This window comes from Protopterus annectens, chromosome 12.part0 (genome assembly GCF_019279795.1).
Source record: "Protopterus annectens isolate FY-2018-M chromosome 12.part0, PAN1.0, whole genome shotgun sequence".
In the NCBI taxonomy this organism is placed as follows: domain Eukaryota; kingdom Metazoa; phylum Chordata; order Ceratodontiformes; family Protopteridae; genus Protopterus; species Protopterus annectens.
In genome coordinates this window covers 409,416,281-409,435,893 of record NC_056746.1, presented here as the reverse complement: position 1 = coordinate 409,435,893, position 19,613 = coordinate 409,416,281, and the positions used below count along the sequence as shown (strand labels likewise).

The 19,613-nt window shown below is 37.9% G+C and overlaps 1 protein-coding gene across 1 annotated transcript in view; it reads right to left on the bottom strand.

Moving 5' to 3' along the window:
- Nucleotides 1-19,613, bottom strand: part of LOC122816611 (lectin-like) — a 166,809-nt gene that overhangs the window by 23,681 nt on the left and 123,515 nt on the right. Inside the window, exon 5 of the mRNA XM_044089518.1 lies at nucleotides 8,987-9,101. Within this exon, the coding sequence (XP_043945453.1) occupies nucleotides 8,987-9,101 (115 nt within the window). The remainder of the gene's footprint in view (nucleotides 1-8,986; nucleotides 9,102-19,613) is intronic.

Sequence of the window (19,613 nt, the reverse complement as noted above, 5' to 3'; positions counted from 1 at the left end):
CAAAACAGGCAGTAGCATGATATAATGAGTTGCTTGGATGTTAAGAAAGGAATATGTGTTCACACGGAATACTGTTTGCATGACTGACAATAGCACAACTGCTTTATTGTTGAAAGCCACTTTTAGCAGATATATGATACTAACCTTTCTCTACTGTTGTGTGACTGTGGAGTTGGTATATATATATGTTATGGGAATGTGGGGTCTCCCCCCAGGGACTAAGTGCAGGGGTGCTTGCCTTTCCTGCACAAAAAGTTTAAAATTGTGTTCACTGAAAGCAGGTTTTAATGATTTTTTCATTGGTTTGTCAGAGAAAAACTGTTCAACAAATAATCATGAATCCATTAAAACAAAAAGGCCAAGCAATAGATGATGTCCTTGAACAAAACTTCAACTGATGCAATGCTACAATGTTTTCTGACTCAGAGAGCTACTATTATGTTGCTTACCTCATACACATGTGCATTTTTATTATACAATTCACTATAATTATCCCAAAAGGAAGTACTTTCAATTTTACTACATGAACTTTACTATTTTAAAGGATGTTATCAACTGGTGCTTTAGTTCAAGAGTGTTTAGAAAAACAACATTTTAAAATGGTTATTTAGATTTTAACAGCTGCCATCCAAGACATACTAATAAAAATATTTTTAAGGACCAGCTTTTATGTGCAGCCAGGATGAGTTCAGATGTTTTGGCCTTTAAATTAGAACTTGGTAAATGTATACAAATGTTTCAGGATAGAGGCTACCCCCCAAAATTTTCTTTTTAAAATAGGAAATGAAGTTTTGGATGGGTGGGGTACAAAGTATAAACCCCTTCTAGGAGATGAGGTAGGTTTTGCAGCAATGACAAAACAAATGGCCACTAAGTCTTTTACAAACTCGATGATTGTTCACTTTGGGAAAGAGGGAGATATTAAAAAGAATGTGCTGAAAAACTGGGTGTTGTTCAGAGGTAGTTCGGACTTCACTCATATTTTTGGGAGAGAAACCCACCTTTATTTATAAAACTGGTCACAACCTAAAATATTTGGTTGAACATCCCAAAATAATTATTAGTACTACCTGTAAAGGGACCATGCATTGTGGGGCTTGTAAATATTGTATGTTTATCCTGCAAGATAGTTTCATCACAATAGGTAATCCACCGCAATGTATAATTTTGAAAGTAGGAAACTGCAACAGCAGTGGATTAGTATACATAGCAGTTTGCCAGGGATACAGTTTTTCTACATTGGCAAGAGCAAAAGACAGCTACGTAAAAGAATGTACAGACATGTTTATGCCATTCAAAACAAAAATATTAACAACACATTATATAAGCATACGCTGACTTCCAACCTATGCATTAAGTTTCTGTTTGGTATAGTAGACATTATTAAAAAGATACAAGGAGTGGTCACTGGAAGAATGAAACTGAGAGAAGGGAATTCATCTGGCAGCTTAGATTGAAAACTGCAATATTTTCTGGTATTAATGACAATGTTTCTGTTGCACCCATTTTAAATATCAAAGCTGCAGAATTATAAGGTATGAAATATTTTTTCTTTATTTTTATTTCTATTTTTATCTGTCTGTGTTAGCCTATTTTATTTGCAAATTCTGCTTACATACACTTAGTTTATAGCTCTATTAACTGATGTTTACTTTAGCTGTTATATCTTTAGGTTAGTGGTATGTTACATGTTTTTCACTGCTTTGTATAAAACACTCTTTTTGTTTCATATGGTTCTGATGAAGTCTCACATCAGAAGGGACGAAAGCGCTTCATTGTTTGTGTTATGTTTTTTTAAATCCCTTTTTGTCATTTGTGGTTACAAAACCTTTTTTCTTTAGTATACCTTAGCATGTGTTTACCTACTATATGTGCCCCTGGTTTTCTTAGTCTCTACTTTGAATTCTTATTATGTAGTGCAGTGTAAAGCTGTAATAACATTTCTTTGATGCTTGCTCTCCTTATCAATAACATATAATGTCTGTATTTCTAGGCATTCAGTCAGCCCGTCCTCTACAGCAATTAATTCTCGCTCCTTTATATCATATCTGCAGTGACAATTTTGGTCAAGGAATGTGAATGAGCAGGGCCTTACAGGCAGGAGAGATCTGCCTTCATTTTGATCAGCTCTGCTGCAACATTAAAGCCTGAGATACTTTAGTTTTTTCATAATTGTGTTTTTCCTTCAGGGCTCCCTGATAGTGTATAAGTAAAAACATTATATACTTTATTTTTTATAACTGTTTTTCTTAAGAGCTCAAGTGAATGACTGAAACCACTCATGCATTTCTGTAACAAAGTAAGCGATTGCTGTTTATGGCAAGTATCTGAGTCATAAAGGAGTATATGCATCTATTACAGTTGGTAACATTATAGGTTCATAGGTTCATACTAGGCTATCTGCCCTAGGGCATTTATAAGCCTAGCCAGAGTGTGTTTGGCTTTCGCCACCCATTTTAAATTAATTTTGCTATGCCCTTTTTCGAGGTTAGTATACTGTGCCTCTGTCTAACAGTGACACAGAAGTGATACCCTCGGTAAACCTACGATCTCCCATCCACTCATCAAGATTCCTCTTAAAGACAGTCAATGAGGGACTCTGCCTATCCTGGACTGGGATTTTATTCCAGAGTGAAGGGAGCCTCTGGGTTATGAATCTGTCCCTCCAGCATGTCCTATTTATTTCAGTGATGTGGTTCAAGTCTCTCGAGCGTGTAGCTTGATGGGATTTGGATTTTCTGAGGTGCGGCATGTCCATTAATTCCGGGTTGGAAATGGCTTTATACGTCAGGTACAGATCGCCTCTGAGCAGGCGGTATGCCACTGAGTAGAGCTGGAGTTTCTTTTACCGGGCAGCATATGGCATCTGTTTGAGCCCTTTGATCCTCTTGGTGAGGTAGTTTTGGGGTCTTTCCAGTTGCTGCAGGTGTCTGGTAAGGTACATCCCAAAAGGGGCATTGTACTCAATTATGGGCCTGATGACGGATGAGTAAAGAGGCACGATGACCTCCCCTGATCTAGATGTGAATCCCTTCATGATTAGGTGGGCTATATAAAATGTTTTTCTAACCACTTTGGCCACGTGGTTGTCAAATGAGAGATTACTATCAACTTGGGTCCCCAGGTTCCTAATTACTTCTTTTGTACTTAATGGATTACCACCTATGTGGTAATTTGTGGGCACTTTGCTTTTGCCAAAGGGGATGACTATACACTTTTTGGCGTTTAGCTTGAGGCCATGGCTCTGGCACCAGTTGTCTGTTTCTATGAGGCCCTTTTGGAGGATGCTTGTGTCGGCTGGAGAGTCAATTATGGCACCCAGTTTGCAGTCATCTGCGAACTTGGTCAGCCACAGTCCTTCCGTGTTGGCCTGTACCACCGAGAAATATATACCAAACAAGAGAGGTCCCAGGACTGAGCCTTGTGGGACACTACTTGTAACTGGTTTGGAGTCTGACATGGCTCCAGCAATTCTAACCATGTGGGTTCTGTCCTTGAGCCAGTTTGCAACCCATCTAGTGACATAGGGGTTTATATTTAAGCTGGTGAGCTTATCTATAATGCAAAGTGGTGTATTGTACCGAAGGCTTTTGCGAGGTCCAGGTAGGCTGTGTGGCCCGCCTTCCCCTCGTCAATGGCCTTGGTGACTGTTTCAAAGAAATCAACCAGGTTTAAGAGGCAGGATCTGCCCTTAACAAAGCCAAACTGGGTAGGATCCAGTGTCTGTAGGTCCCCAATATCTTTATTTATGAGGTCCATGATGATCCTTTCCATAGCTTTGCAGATCAAGCTAGTCAGGCTTATGGGGCGATAGTTTCCAGGATCCGTTGAGGCACCACCTTTGTGGAGAGGGACCACTGTTGCTGTACGCCACTCTTTGGGTACATATCCTGTAGTAAGGCTGAGATTGAAGAGTAGTTTTATGTTTGGGTTTAGCTCTTCTTGGAGTTCATGTAGGATGCAGCCCGGGACACTGTCTGGTCCCATTGATGCTGTGTTTTTTGCTTTGGAGAGGGCGGCTCTTACCTGAGCATCTGAGATGTCAGGGGGGCAGCACACTGCTGGGATTGATATTTGCCCTTTTGTTGGGGGGGGGGGGGAGTTTGCACTGACCCTGTCAGCTAGGATGTTGGCAATGTCTGTGGGTTTGATGTATTTTTTGTCATTTTGGACTAATTCTGAGCATATCTGGGAATTCCCACCCAGGTTCCTAACATAACTAAAGAAAGCCTTGTGATTATCCTTAGTGTTCTGTGCAATTTTTCTCTCGAAGCTGGCCTTAGATGAATTTATGAGTGCCCGTAGTTTTTTGCTAATACTGATCAGAGATGCCTTCCCTTTTTGGGATTTTGCTCTATCATGTAGTAGCTTCCTCCTTCTATTGTATAGTTTGTTTATGGCTGGGGTCCACCAGACAGGACATCTGCCTTTGGAGGATTGGGTCTTGGTTTTATTTGGGATTGCATGATCCATGCATTCCTGAAGGTGTTCATAGAATGTGTTTATAAAGGATTCTGCGGTCAGGGCCATATTTTCCACAGGCGCAGGGACTTTGAAGGATTCCACCTCGGTTTTGAGGAGTGTGAAATTTGCTTTAGAGAAGTTTTTCACTGTGGTTTTCCGGGCAGGGGATGGGGTTGGGATGAGAATATCCAGTGAGATTAGTTTATGGTCTGATCTTACCAATGAGGGATACACTTCTAGTCTGGAGCATAGAGTCCCCATGTTGGTGATGATCAGGTCCAGTATGTTTTCCCCTCTTGTGGGAGTGGTAACACGTTGTTCCATAGCATTTGAGTTTATAAATTCTAGGAACCTTTGGGCTAGGGTGTTGGAGCTAGAGTAATGCTCCCAGTCTATGTTTGGGTAGTTGAAGTCGCCCAATATAATGGTGTTTGGAGAGACCTTCATATTTTCCAGTGTCCTCAGGAAGGCCGAGTGGGGTTCCTGGGTTTGGGAGGGTGGTCTGTAGCAGGCTATAAACTGGAAGGCAGTTTTACCCACTGTTAGTTGCACATGGATAGTCACTGATGCTTCGTGCTGTGCCACCAACCTGGAGGTGTGGGTATCTTTGATGAATATTGATACTCCCCCTCCTTTTGTGGTTCGGTCCAAGTTTTGGGGCTGAAAAGCATGGTATGAGGTATAACCTGGTAGTGCTGGGGTGCTCTCGGGAGCCTTGAACCAGGTTTCTGTTAATGTACAGATATCGATGTTCTCCATGCTAAGGAGAGTTTTGAGTGCATGCATCTTGAGGTTTAGACTTCTGGCATTGAGTAGCATTACTCTTAGTTTCTTATCCCGTGTGATACCTATGGAGGTAGGTTTGTCTTTTGAGCTTTGCTTAAAAAAGGCACTATGGGGGAAGCAAGAGCCTTTGCCAATATCCGAAAGCCCAGGGGTGACAGGTGTAAGCCGTCCCTAGCGAAGCATCATGGCTTGTCGAGCATGTCATCCCAGGCTGACAGGCATTGGATCCCCTTTGAATGACACCAATACTTAAGCCAATTGTTGAAATTGATCATCTTGTCTTCATATTGTGGCATCATTCTTGGTGAGGGTAAGATGCTACTCAAGGTCAGGGTCATACCGGCCTGGGCTACATGCTCAGAGAGCTCCTCTATGTCTCTTTTCATGTAGTCCAGGGAGGTACGTCTCAGGTCATTCACACCAGCATGGACAATGACTGAGTCATATTTGTACTTGCCTTGGAGTGACCTGAGTGCTTGTGTTATGTGGTGGATCCTAGCGCCCGACAGGCAGCTCACCATGACCTTTTCCTTGTTCAGCCTGGTGAGCGGGACGTCAGTGTGCCTGACGATAGAGTCACCTATTACAAGTGTATCAGGTGTGTTGTTTAGCCTTAAGGGCTGTGACTGTTTGGCACATTGGCTTTGTGAGCTATGTGTTGCACGTGTTTTGTTTTGGGGTAGCGGTTGCTTGAGTGTCTGCTTTGGAGGTCTCTGCTGCTTAGGCAGATTTTTATTTAGAGCCTCTGAGTATGTTTTTGTGTGTTTATGTGTTTGGTTTGCTGTCGTGGTAGGTCTATGTGAGACTGGAATTGTAGTGAGTGTGGTTTCCTTCTCCTCCTGACTGGTTACGCCAGTACTAAGTTGAGAGAGCTTAGCCTCCAGTTTGGCTATATGGTTGCATCTCTCACATGTGTTGGAATTTGTTGGGAGGAGGAGAGGGTTGTCTGTGTACATGAGGCAGTTGTAACATTGCTTCAAGATTCCCAGATTCACCAGCTGGACCGGAGAGGAGATTAACAACTGACCTTTGGACATGCTAGAATAGTATTGGGAATTCCTTTATAATTGAAAAAAGGGCCAATGGGGAACAAGGTACTCAAGGGGAGTTTGTGAGGGTGTAGTGCTTTTAATTTTTAGTGCTGACTTATATAATTGCTTTAGTGAGCAAGTGCCAGGTAACTTAAATGCAATGTGTTACAGGTAACTTAAATGCAAAAACGACAAACAGTAACTTTCTTTCAAGTGAAACAAGGAAATAAGTACAGTAAGCAATGCAGATATCACTAGGGATCCACAGAAGCGCTGAAAAGCCGCATTTTAGGTGGAATTAGCATTTCAGGGAAATAACAAGCAAACAAGCAACAAGCATACAAACAAAGCTAGATTCAGCAGGCCTGGATCTAGTCTATGCTACAGCAAACAAGGTGTACCAATTTCAGTAAGAAACAGTTCAAATATGCAGGCACTATAAGCCTTTAACCAGAAATTTCCAGCTCAGAAGGGCAGAGTCCAGCCTCTCCTCCCGCAAGAGTGCAGACCACGAACCTTCTTAATGTAAAATAACTGGCCTGAAGCCCAAGTGCTTAAACCAGAACTAATACACTTTTAGAATAACAGACACTGAGCCCTCAATCAGCAGTTCCCAACTTAGAAGGATGTAAGCTACCTGTCCTGCCACCACAGTGCAGGCCACAAACCTTCCTAATGTAAAACAACTGGTCTGAATCCCAAGTGCTTAATCCAAAAGACTTAGAATGATAGTTACACTTTAATCAAGTTACTACCAAGCAGTAATAAATACAATTGAATACTTTAGTGCTCAAGTTATACAAACAAAGCTAGATTCAGCAGGCCTGGATCTAGTCTATGCCACAGCAAACAAGGTGTACCAATTTCAGTAAGAAGCAGTTCAAATATGCAGGCACTATAAGCTTTTAACCAGAAATTCCCAGCTCAGAAGGGCAAAGTCCAGCCTCTCCTCCCACAAGAGTGCAGACCACGAACCCTCTTAATGTAAAATAACTGGCCTGAAGCCCAAGTGCTTAAACCATAATTAATACACTTTTAGAATAACAGACACTGAGCCCTCACTTTTTCTTTTCTCCACCAGCTCAACATTTTGCTTAATTATTTATTTTCAGCCTAGAAAAATTAAAGTGTATCACTTTCTTTTATAAATATTACTTTATAATTTATTATTATGTATAGTGTGTAGTTGTGCATTCATTTATTAATCTAGCATATGTATTATTAATTTTATTTACATGAAAAATGGTATTGAAATATTTGGCTTCCCTATACAATCTCAAGAAGAATTTCCTCCAGCTTTAGTAGCTCACAGAAAAAAAAAGGATGGACAACATAAGGCTGATCGTTTTTGTCCATAAGAAATCATTGCCGCAGTAATTTCTAATTGTGCTCTGGCAATGATTCACATTCCAGGGAGATTTTTCTCTTCTTTGAGTTGGTGTAACCTCAAATTTTATATATATATATATATATATATATATATATATATATATATATATATATAGATCTAGATATATATAAGTTGTGGGGGGGGGGGGTGCAGGGGTCTTGCCCCCTTGCAAAAAAAAAAAAAAAACATGAAAAAAGAATTTTTTTTCTCCCTCTTGTTTAGAGGGCTTTTTTCGGTTTAATTCCTGGCTTTCAGAAACTTGATGTTTCACAGTGACACAAACATTTTTTTAATAGTTGATAAAAAATAGGTAATCAAGGAATTAAATGCCTGAAACCTCGGCTCTCAAACTGTGATTGATAGCAAATTTCAAATAATTTTATGTATTCATGTGTATATGGGCACACATGCATGTATGTATGTATGTATGTATATTATTTTTTAATATGAAGCAAACCTGTGTGCACCCCATATGAGGCACTGCATACCCCAATAACTAAGTAAACTTTTGAGGTTACCTTACCAGAGATTACTGAGAGTGGTGTGCTACAGTGTAAAACATTGAGGGTTATGATCAGGTCTCCAGTAGTACTCATATTATTATTATGTGTCTGAGACATTGTTGACAAGAAATTCACCTTGGGATCCATGTAAAGAACATATAAGAACTGGTTAGGATCACTGATAAAAAAATCACAACTCTTTATAGTGCATGGAGTTGTATCTATTCCAGTGACTAACAATCACAAAAGAAAAACAAACATGTTGCTTTATCAACTTTGAAATCCAGTAAAGCATTTTATGACTGCTGACACACAGACAGCATGTAAATTTAATTGTCTGAAAAAGTCAGGAATAGTTTTTAAATAGTTCTATAATTCAGTTACTCACAGAGTCACATCTGTAGAGATCCGTGAACAGAATAAGAGACAAGATAGTCATCAGACAGTTGAGAGTAAAGGAATGCCCCTTCCCAGTGACCCAGCTGTAACAGCACATAAGGTATGTGGTAACAATTGTTACACACCTCTAAAATCATTGTTATGGACAGGTTTCTCTCTACAGGTGAACGTTACAGGTTTATTCCCCCCCCCCCCCCCAGAAAAACACAAAAAAGTGAATTTAGTTGTTTTGTTAAACAATAGTCAGGTATTTTGTGAAAGTAATTCTGTAGCAGTAAGTTTCATCACATCCAAAAGTCAGTATCATCTGTTTATGTTCAGCTTTCAAGACTTGATGTTCAACAATGAGTGATAACAATGAAAACACATCACTTTGCATTTTTTGAGATAGCTATAAGAGGTGCTCCTCTTACCAGCATAGTTCATCATCATACAAGCTTCCCTTGTGCCTTGGTAGTTATTTGGTTCATTAGAGAGCCAGTTTGTATAGTCCAATGGAGAGCCATCTGTCCACATGAATTTGCGGTCCTAAATAAAAAGTGTCAAAAATATGTGTTAAATCATAACATTAGAAAAAATGTTTCTTATCCCTACTGAAACTTTTTCTTAATTTATTTTCAGACGTCTAATGTGTTGCGTTACCAACCTCTGTGATTTCTGCCCATTTGCTCTCTTCCAGGTCAGGGCTGACTGAGGTGTTGCTATCACAGCGGCACTCTCTTTACCTTAATGTGATGGAGCTAAACATTTTATCAAATATCCCAGTGCATGACAAGACAGTACAGCTCAGGGCTGACGTTTTCCTACTGATTTTTGAGCTAAACAAAATAAGAGCTTACTCTTTATTTTGATATACATCTATATCTCTCTATCTATATAGTATCTATCCATCTGTCTGTCTATCTATCTATCTATCCATCTGTCTATCTATCTATCTATCTATATATCTATCTACCTACCTATCTATCTATGTTTATATATTATACATCTACTATCAAATTGTCTGACTTTCTCTTTAAATGTATCATAAGCCTGTTTTTTCCTGACTTCATATTATGATTCCTGTTTGTATTAGACTAACTTACCTTTAATTTCTTGACAAACCTTCCAAAATTTCTCTAAATATTAAATGATTGTTAAATAAATTCTATCAATTCTTAACCAATGTCTTTATAATATGTATAATTTGTTGTAATTGTTTTAACTGCAGATGTTTTTGTTTTATATTTGAAGATTGTAAAATTATTATTCTTTCAATGTTTTGTAATAATTTGGAGCTTTCCTTCATAGGCATCTGCTGAAAATGGGCTTCTACCCAGTCGGACTTTCCAGGTAATCAAATGGCAATAATATATACATGAGACAACAATGCTGAATCTTCACTATGCAGAACTCCCAGAATGTTGCAATTTAATTCTGGGGAAACTACCCACTTGGCCACCATGGTGAACTCTGTGCTTTCTCCACTGTAGTGCAATCTGGGAGTTGGTATATTTAAGTAGGGGGGGTGCAGCACCCACATGAGGGGGCATGGGAGGCTAAGTCCCCCACTTCGGTGGGTGTCATTTGCTTCTGATTGTAACGTTATCATTGGTGGTCAAATGGTTAGTGTCCTGGAGTGAAATTACGATGCTGCGGGAATTCAGCATAGTGAAATGTCAGCATTGTCATCTCACTGATTTGCAAGTCGATGATCTGGTAAGTCGATGTTTTAAAGTAGACCCATATATATATATATATATATATATATATATATATATATATATATATATATATATATATATATATGCATAAAACATTTGTCTTCCCTACACATGCTAAGAAACTGATAAGAGTATCAGTAGCCCAAAGGAAAAAAAGATGGATGGCATAATGCCGAAAGCTTTTTTTTTCCCTTTGGAAATCATTGCTGCTGTGATTTCTATATGTGTACTGGCAATAATTCATTTTTTGGGGAGATTTCTCCCTTCTTTGAGTTGATGTGACTGTGGAGCTGGTATGTGTAAGTTCAGGGGACCCCTAAAAGAAGAAAGAAGTTTTTCTTCTTTTTCACCTTTTTAAGTTTCTGGCATTTTTTTCATTCTTTTGAAACATCATCTTTCAAGAAGTTGGCGTTTCATAGTAGATCCATCAACTTCATTGATTTGTAAAGTTACTATGTTTACTTTGTTAATGTGTTATTCATAACTATGCATCTCATTCTAAATTGTAATTTATGTACTGTTATATAGACGGTTACTCTCTACCTGTTTATTTGTGTCTGCAAACTGTGTGTTGCAATTAGATTTTTTTCTTGAATGTTTTTGTTTGCCTTTATAATTTATCCCTCCAGTTTGCCTTTGAGAATTTGCATTGCTAAGTAGGATCAACCCATTCAACAAAACAAAGCATTAACTAACTGACTGACTAATTCACTAATAAAATGTCTGCTTCTCTCTGCATTTACAAAAATAAAAGAGTTGTTAAAGATTAGAAAACAGTAAAACAAGAAGTTCTCATTGTTAGAGGAAACACATCATTTACAGTTACAGTGTATTATTCAGATGAAAATCTACAATTGTTTGATATAATTTTTTCAACTTTAACACCTTTAAACCTAGAATTTTAAGTAATCTATACAAAAATTGCTAAACATAAAATATACAAAAGTGGCTAAGTATACCTTATTAGGGTCTTTAGTGGAATATAAGGACTTCAATGCAAACACACATAAGTTATAGGTTGGTTGTATGACATTCAAATATAAGACTGTAATTTCCATACATAGTTAATTACTAATGATACATAATTATGAAGTTTATAAAAGATGGCCTGATTAAAAACTTACTAGTTTAGCTGGAATGGTGGAGCATTTTTTCTATATACTTTTTACTTCCTTAATTGATGACCATGAGCCCCAGCCCATAGGTCTTGAGCCCAGTTAGTCTTGATGCAGGGGACCCTACCTGCTCCAAGTGATAGCTGAACTGAAGGAGTTATAATCCAGGTCTGTGTCCAAGCATCTACTATCTATCATGTGACATCATCTTCACAGCAATGGCCAGAGAGTTTGTCTTCATTGCCCCCCCCCCCCTCTTTCAGACTGGGCCGATGAATATTTCAAGATGTATCCTAACTGTTCCTAGGCTGAAGAACTCTACCAGGTCAATCAACTCTATGCAACTTCCTACATTCTTGACACAGACTAAGGGGGAATTACTATTATCTTCCTAACCACACCATCAAGGTGGCTGATGTGAGTGCTGTAGTACCTTGGGATACTTTATGCCCTTCTTTGGCATATGTGAGCTCACACACATGCATCCAAACATCCACAAGGACTACAGTCTGTAGATTCAACTTATTCACATCTTGTCTGAGTTATCCTAAAGACAATCTGACTGTTGTTTCTTTTTTTTTTTTATTTGAAATTACATGGCTGTTTTATACTGGAAACATGTATGCAACTTTGTTCTGAGCTAAATATATGAAAAAAGGCAGCAGTCTATCTGCATGCTACTGAGTTTTACACTACATGATTGCAGGGCACCTACAATCAACAAATATAAGCCAAAAACAAGAATAGGTTGGGTTTACATCCTCATTCAACAGCAGTGACCTACACAGAGCAAAGGGTTCCTTAAACAACAACATACCATAATTTTAACTAGCTTGGCACTAATTCAAATATACATCACTACTAAATGTATTTCATTTGTTTGTATGACAAATGCATTAGCCTAGAGTAATAACTTATTTTATTTATTTATTTATTTGACATTTGTTGACCAGATTAATCCAATTGAGCCAAAGCCCTTTTTAGTGGAGGCCCAGGGAGAAAAGCTGTGCAAATAAGTATGAGCATGCGCAATGAGAAACTTATAACATGAACACTCACAAAAGCTGAGATACAGATAAGTGATTAAAGATGATATCTAATACATGGTTAAATCTCGGAGTATTTACAATTAACTTTTTAAATGATCTTCTGTACACTCATTGCAGAGGGTAGCACTCAGGCTCTTATTTTAGTTTTGTGATATCCCTCAACAAACGGTGCAAATGTTTTATAAGTTAATTTCACAATACAGGATTAAACCAGATCACTAAACTGGTTTTGATGCTAACACATCTTCATCGGTAACATCTGATCAGTTTGATTCCGCCTGAATGTGCTGAAATTTTTTTGGTGTTTTCCTGTTTGTTTTCAGGCTCATGCACATTCACTGGCTTGGGTTCTCAAGCTCTGCAACCTTTTGGGTGTGTGTTTCCTTCTTCTTTCATCATTAACCAGTTCTCAGATATTTCTGTTAGTCATAGTGAGTGCATATAAAGCTCAGCTCTTTGGAGTAAATGGATGAAGCCCTGACAGTGACCCAGATGACCTGACATAGGTTCAATTAGCAGCTCAGACAATGGATGAACTGGGCAAAATGATGAGGGAGTGAGCAGCTGATATCAGCTTATCCATGCTGGTGGGGTCTAGGTAGTGCGGTTGTTGCAGTGGTGCATTTGCAAGTGAAATGGGACTAGGGTGTGCAGCAAACAGACCAGGTATGAGTACTTGGTACTGCCAAGCTGAACAAGTAATAGTTTTCTGGGGTGGGCATGTGCAAAATCGAGCACATTATCCTTATGGACAGGAAGAGGAGAATGTAAGAGCTTTACTGTAGATAAGTATGCTGCACTTCTTGGCATATAGGATGAGCCCATGGCTAACAAACTGTGTTGGTCTAATCCAGGCCCTGCTAGAGAATTTGGGTACCCTGGAAGAAATTAACCACTGCACATAATTTGCAATTATCTGAAAACTTGGTTAGTCACAGAAATTAGATGCCCGGTTTCAGTTCTGAGAAGGAATCATCATGTCAGAGGGAACCCAAGACTGAGTTCTGTGGAACACTGCTTGTGACATCGCTGTGGCTAGAGGATATATCCCATACCATGATAATCTGAGTTCTGTCAGTAACTCCTTTTGCTATCCAGAAAACAACACAATGGTTAACACTGACACTGAAACGGAGGAGTCTATCAATGATTTCATACGGGGGATGTTGTCTTGGCAACGTCATGGTAGGAGTTGAAGTAAACTAGTAACCTAGTACTAGTCATCTAAAGTTTCTATGACTTTGTGAAAGAAATTGACAATGCTGAGCAGTTTGGAGATTAATAAGGTCAGAAATTATATGTCCCATGGCTTTACATGTAATGCTAATAAGACTAACGATCCTGTAATTACCAGGATCAGTCATTGTGAAGAGTTGCAATTGTGACAGTTCTCCAAGCTTCAGATACACAGCCTGCAGAAAAACAAAGTTTAAAGAGATTCAGAAGGAGATGAACTATATAGTGTTTGATACTTACAAGAAGACATTGTGACATTTTGGAATATTTTCAGGAACTCAGGGTCCATGGAACTAGTGTTTACGTTATGGAGAGTGCAGATATGACCAACTCTAAGGTGATTATGAATATGAAAACAAGGGGAGATATTGGTTAGACGATGGGTTATGTTAAAGATTTGAAGGTGGAGCTACACTTGTTAGCCTGGATTTTAGTATTGGATTGTGTGTCAGAGTAGGATATCCCACTGTCAATAAGTTTGGAGCAGCACTGGTTATTACTTCTGAATTTCTTAATGCAACTGAAGAAGGCCTTGTGGACATCCTTGGTATTGTAGCTATTCTACATTCATAGCTGGCTTTGCAGGAATTCCCTGATGGTACACTTAAGGGTGTTGCATAATGCTTTTAGATGGTTTACATAGTGAAAAAGAAGGGATTTCTTACAAAGAGCCTTGAGCTTTTTTCTTTTTCTATCAAGCTGATTTATACTGGAGTTCCACCATACAAGCGTTTTGTTAAATGGCTCACAGATTAATATAGTCACAACAATGTGGAAATATATTTATGGAAATGAACAAAAACAGAAAACAATTTTGACACATACTCACCTCTGAAAGAGAACAAAGGCAATCTACAGTATTCACAAAGCAGTTACAGACAAGAGTTAAAGCCAGTTGGTCTTACATTCCTGAGCAGAGGAAGAGACTAGTGAGTATACTAAGAGGATGAGTGGAAGATGTAAGAGTGGATCAATTATCCGGGCAACATGAAAGCACTTATATTGAGCTTGTTTGAGATGTGGTTTGAATTGTGGTCTAACTTTGGAGACAGAGGTGAAGGCTTTTAGAAGGAAAAGAAAATATTTGCAGAGTTTAGGTGTCAGAATTGAGACTGTGTGGTTGGTGCACTATAGCTTAGTTTTATAAGGCTGTAGAGGGAGGCCAGAATGGGACTGTTTTCTTAGGTTTTGGGAAAAAGTTTATGTAGGGAGTTTTGCTGAATGAGAGAGTATGTTTCGAGATGGAGGAGTCTGAAGAGAAGTGTGACAAGTAAGATATTCGCTCTTTGTGTAAATGGTAGACATTTGGCTTTACTAACAGAAAGACACTGATGCTCTTAGGGGAAGGAGCTTTTGACTATCTAATGTGGATATGTTTTTGGAGGAGACTGAAGATAAGATGAGTAGGCCATGTTAAAGACAAGCTAAAATGATTCCCTTTCCAAAGCAGCTGTCACAGGTTTGAGAGGTAGAAAAAGATTTCACTGACCCAAACTAATAAGGTGTTGAGTTTATTTCTGTGTTTTTTTCTATGCGGTTTTGGAAGTTGAGTTTGTGCTACCCAAATACATAAATAATTGAAAGATAATAATGTTTTATTGGGATGTTGTTATAGACTTTGAAATTCACAGTTGCGGGGGACTTTTCTGGGTTTCTGACTGAGTAGAAAAAAGCATATTTTTTTACTGAGACTGAGGAGTATGTGATCACTAAACCATTTGTTAATGGAGTAAAAAGTCATTTCAAGTTAGATTTGAATGATTGTGTATAAGGAGCTGGATCTAAATATGGCCATATCATCAGCATGTAAAATTAGAGGACTTAGAGGAAGGTGATATGGCAGTTTGTTGACAAAATTTGAAAAGAATTAGGGGAGCAAGTATGGAGAATTGTGGAACTTCTTTAAACTTTGAGACATGTTCAGAGAAGGATAAAACTGTTTTTCTTTGAAGAGTCTGTTGGTTAGGAAGCCTTTGAACCATAAGAATGATCGACAGCTGATACCTATGTCTATCTATTGTAAAGAAGGAGGGACTGGTCAACATGGTCGAAAGACTTTTGAAAGAGCTACAAAGAGTGACCCTTTAAAGTTGAATCTATCCATGTTCACTATGATATCATTTGTTGAAAGTCATATCTGCTGTGTAGAGGGATAAAGCCATGATTACAATGCAGGAGACCTGAATTTGGTTCAAGATCTTGTTGGAGCTCACTCAGAAAGAATGGTAGTGAGCAGTCACTGACAGTTCACCCCTCCTGCGTGGGAGGATGTGGTTCTGGCTCACTACACAGGTGACACCCAGGAGAGTATGAGCCTACCAAGACCATACTGTCTGAGTGCATTAAGACTCATAAGCTGAGAAGAAGTCAGCAAGTGGAGACATACTTCTCTTAGGAGACAGACAGTAGAGCATGGAAGTTCAGCTGAGGGATGAGGGTGCTCTCAGAGGGAAAAGTTAGGCCACCCTGCAGGACCAGCAATCTGGCCCAGTCTCTGCTACCAAACTCTCACCATGGAAAGAATGGCCAATTAGTAGGGCAGGAACATAAAGCTGTTGCCTAGCCTGGGAATGCCCGGCTCCCATTACTCCAGAATTAATTGAATGAATGGATTCAAAGGATTCAAGGGAAGCAACACAGACTCTATGTGGTACCGATCAATGAAAAATCATGTAGACCAACTACTTCAGGCATCATCTGTAGTGTGCAGTATTCCATAGATAGGCAAACACAGACCACAGACCACATGCTGTGTCAAGGCTAGCCACATAATGGTGGAAATACTGGCCTAGCTGATTTTGTCTCAGTGACTAATGTTACTGAAAGGGCACGGCCATAGTTATTTTCCAGTGAAAAGTAGTTGAGGATCCTGTGTACTCCAACCTAAGCCATGGACTCATGTTAATTCTGGAAGAAGACTATGTGCGTGGATTGACCAGTGTGTGCCCACCATAAAGATCAGCAGGCCTAGTTTAATAAACTGCTGACTGACTGGTGTCCACTTGCCTTGCTTGGGTTATAAGGAATAGCGCTGTTGAGTGAAAGCTGGATGTAAAACCAGTCAACCTTCCAAATATAAATGAAGGATTGCTACACTCAGTATAGGTTCACTGACAGAATTCAGCTTGGAAGTGGATGAAAAGATGGTGAGGAAGAGGCTGGATAGCCTATGTATGCAGGAGATAAGATGGAAGGGCAGTGCAGCAAAGTTGCTTAGCTTTGGATCTATATTCTACTACTCAGGGGGAGGACAGAATAAAAATGTTGGAATTGTGGTAAGGGAGAGTCTTCTGAAGGCAGTGAGTGGTGTCATCAGAATTAGTGAAAGGCGAGGCGTGGCCAAGGATGAACACAGGATAGCAGCAGATTTCTTCAGCTCCAGCAATTTCATTACACTGACAGGAATTAATTACTTAAAAAATTAATTTTTGAAGTAATTTTCTTTCTAAATATGTTTGTTTTATATAGTTCTTGAACTATATCTAAAAAAGAAAGGAAATTTTAACAATATTCCTGTCAGAAATCACTTTGGAAATTTTCCTGTCAGTTTATCAGTCTGAAATGAGTTCCAGTAAGACAAATTCTCAAGACTCCAGCATCAAGAAAGAACTTCAGTCTCTGATAACTATAATCCAGCAACTTACTGCTAAGATGGATAAAATGGATACTAAAATAGATACCTTCATAGAAAAACTACAAAACAAATAGACTTGTTACATATAGACCTGCAACAACAGAAGATCCAGATGACAGGCATAGAAGAAGCTGTGAATAACATGGAAAATAGAATCCAAGAAGAGGAAATCAACATTGAGTTTCTGCTGAAACAAAATACACATTTACAAACAAAGCTGGATGACCTGGAAAATAGATCTAGGTGCAATAACATTAGGATTTTTGGACTGCCAGAAAATATTGAAGGTAACAATATTACTTCTTTTTTAACAACATGGCTCCCTAAAACTTTAGACTTACCAGAAGCATTCTCTTTTGGTATCGAAATGGCACATAGATCTATAGCTAATACTAACTCTAACAAAAACTATCCTAGATCAGTTATAGTTAGATTTCTATCATCTTTTGATAAAGAGATGGTTCTTAAATCTGCTTGGGCTAAAGCTCCTGTTAAGATTAATGAGACAACTGCGCATTTTGACAATGACTATTCTTCCTTGGTAATAGCTAAAAGAAAAGTTTTTCTGCCACTAATAAGGGAGCTTAAAAAAGCACAGTTTAAAACATGCCTTCTGTTTCCTGCCAAGCTAAAAATCTTCCTTCCTGATGGTCCTGGTCCTAAAATTTTTGATGACTTAGACTCTGCTTTACTGTTTATCAAAAAAAATAAGATTTTGGATAAAATAGAGGAAATGGAATGGGCTAGTCCTTCATTAAAGAGACTGGCAACTGAAACTTCGTGGAAGACTTCAGAGAAGAAGAAGAGACTAAAAAACAAATGATTTGTTCTATGTTTTTTTTTCTTTTTTCTCTCATCATTTTACTTCATTATTAATCTTTTTAAATATAGTTCCTGCATTTCCAGAAAGCCACAAATATTCTGAAAAAGATTTAATCAAAGTTATTCTCTGTGTGCAAAGAAATGTTTTGTTTCATAACCAGTCAAAATATCTGAGGAACTAATAACAAGCTATTATTCAATTTGTTTCTCTTTCTGAAAAAGAGAAGTAAGGTAATTTGATACATTTTTTTTTTCTTTTTTTCTCCTTTTCTTCTTTTCTTTGTTTAAACAATGACATTCTATTTAGATTATGTAGTGGGTAAAGGGTGGGGGAGGGCAGGGAGAGAAGAGTAATGAAAATATGATAAATGGAATAATAACATATTTATTCCTTGTAAAAAGTTTATATGTTCTTCAAATGCTATTCCTAATTATACTTTCTTGATTATACTGCTTATGCTTGTTTGTAAATAATCTGTCATGCTTTAACTAATAATAATTAGAACTAAATAATAGTAAATAATATGTTTTATTTTTAACTCTATTAATATACACAGTAAGTAATATTCCATTGTATATACTTCATATAGCTTTCTCTTACATTTTTCTTATTTCTGTTTTACACTCTTTTATTTTCTACTCTCTTTTTCTTTTCTTTATTCTTTCTCTTTATTTTTTTTCATATTAATATATAGAAATGCTTTTGATCATATAGACACAGTAAATAATAAGATTTGCATAAAAATTGAGTTGGGACAAAGATATTGAGTTTTATTACTTATTAATAACTTTGGGCTTAATTTCACTTACATAGAGGCTGTAATAACCTGTAAAATACATTGCGAAAGTTTTGTCATGTTTAGATGCATTTACACTGCTAAATGAATGTTTGTCACTAGTTTTTAACAAATTTCCCGCCAAAATGTTAAGGGAGACAATCTGGGATGTGGGCTACCTCATGAACAGTGTCCTCGAGTTGTTTCACAAGCTTCAACTCTCAGAATTCTCACAGAGAAGCTAAAAGCAGTCAATTTGACCTTTGACCTAGATATCACACTGACACATCGCAGATTCAGGAAGAACACTCTACCAGGAAGTAGAACTGATGCAAATGAGACTATGTGAAGGAAAATGAACTCTTTAACATTTAAATGTGAGTTATTTTATATAATTACTTAAATATCTATGTTATAATTCATAAAATATGTCAGTTATAATGATTTTAAATGATGCAGTTTCTTGTAGTAAGTAAATGTCTTATTTTAGACGGCATAAAAAATGAAACATTTATTCAAGTGTTTTTGAAAATCTACTTGACTGCAGCATACTAATCTGTGTTAAAAACTTATGTTCCAAACATATACATTACTATAACTCATTTAATTCATCTGATTGACAAGCATAAATAACTTTATAACTCTATTCTGGAAGAAATTGTCATATGATATATTTTAAAGCAGTAGTATAGACATACAAAATAC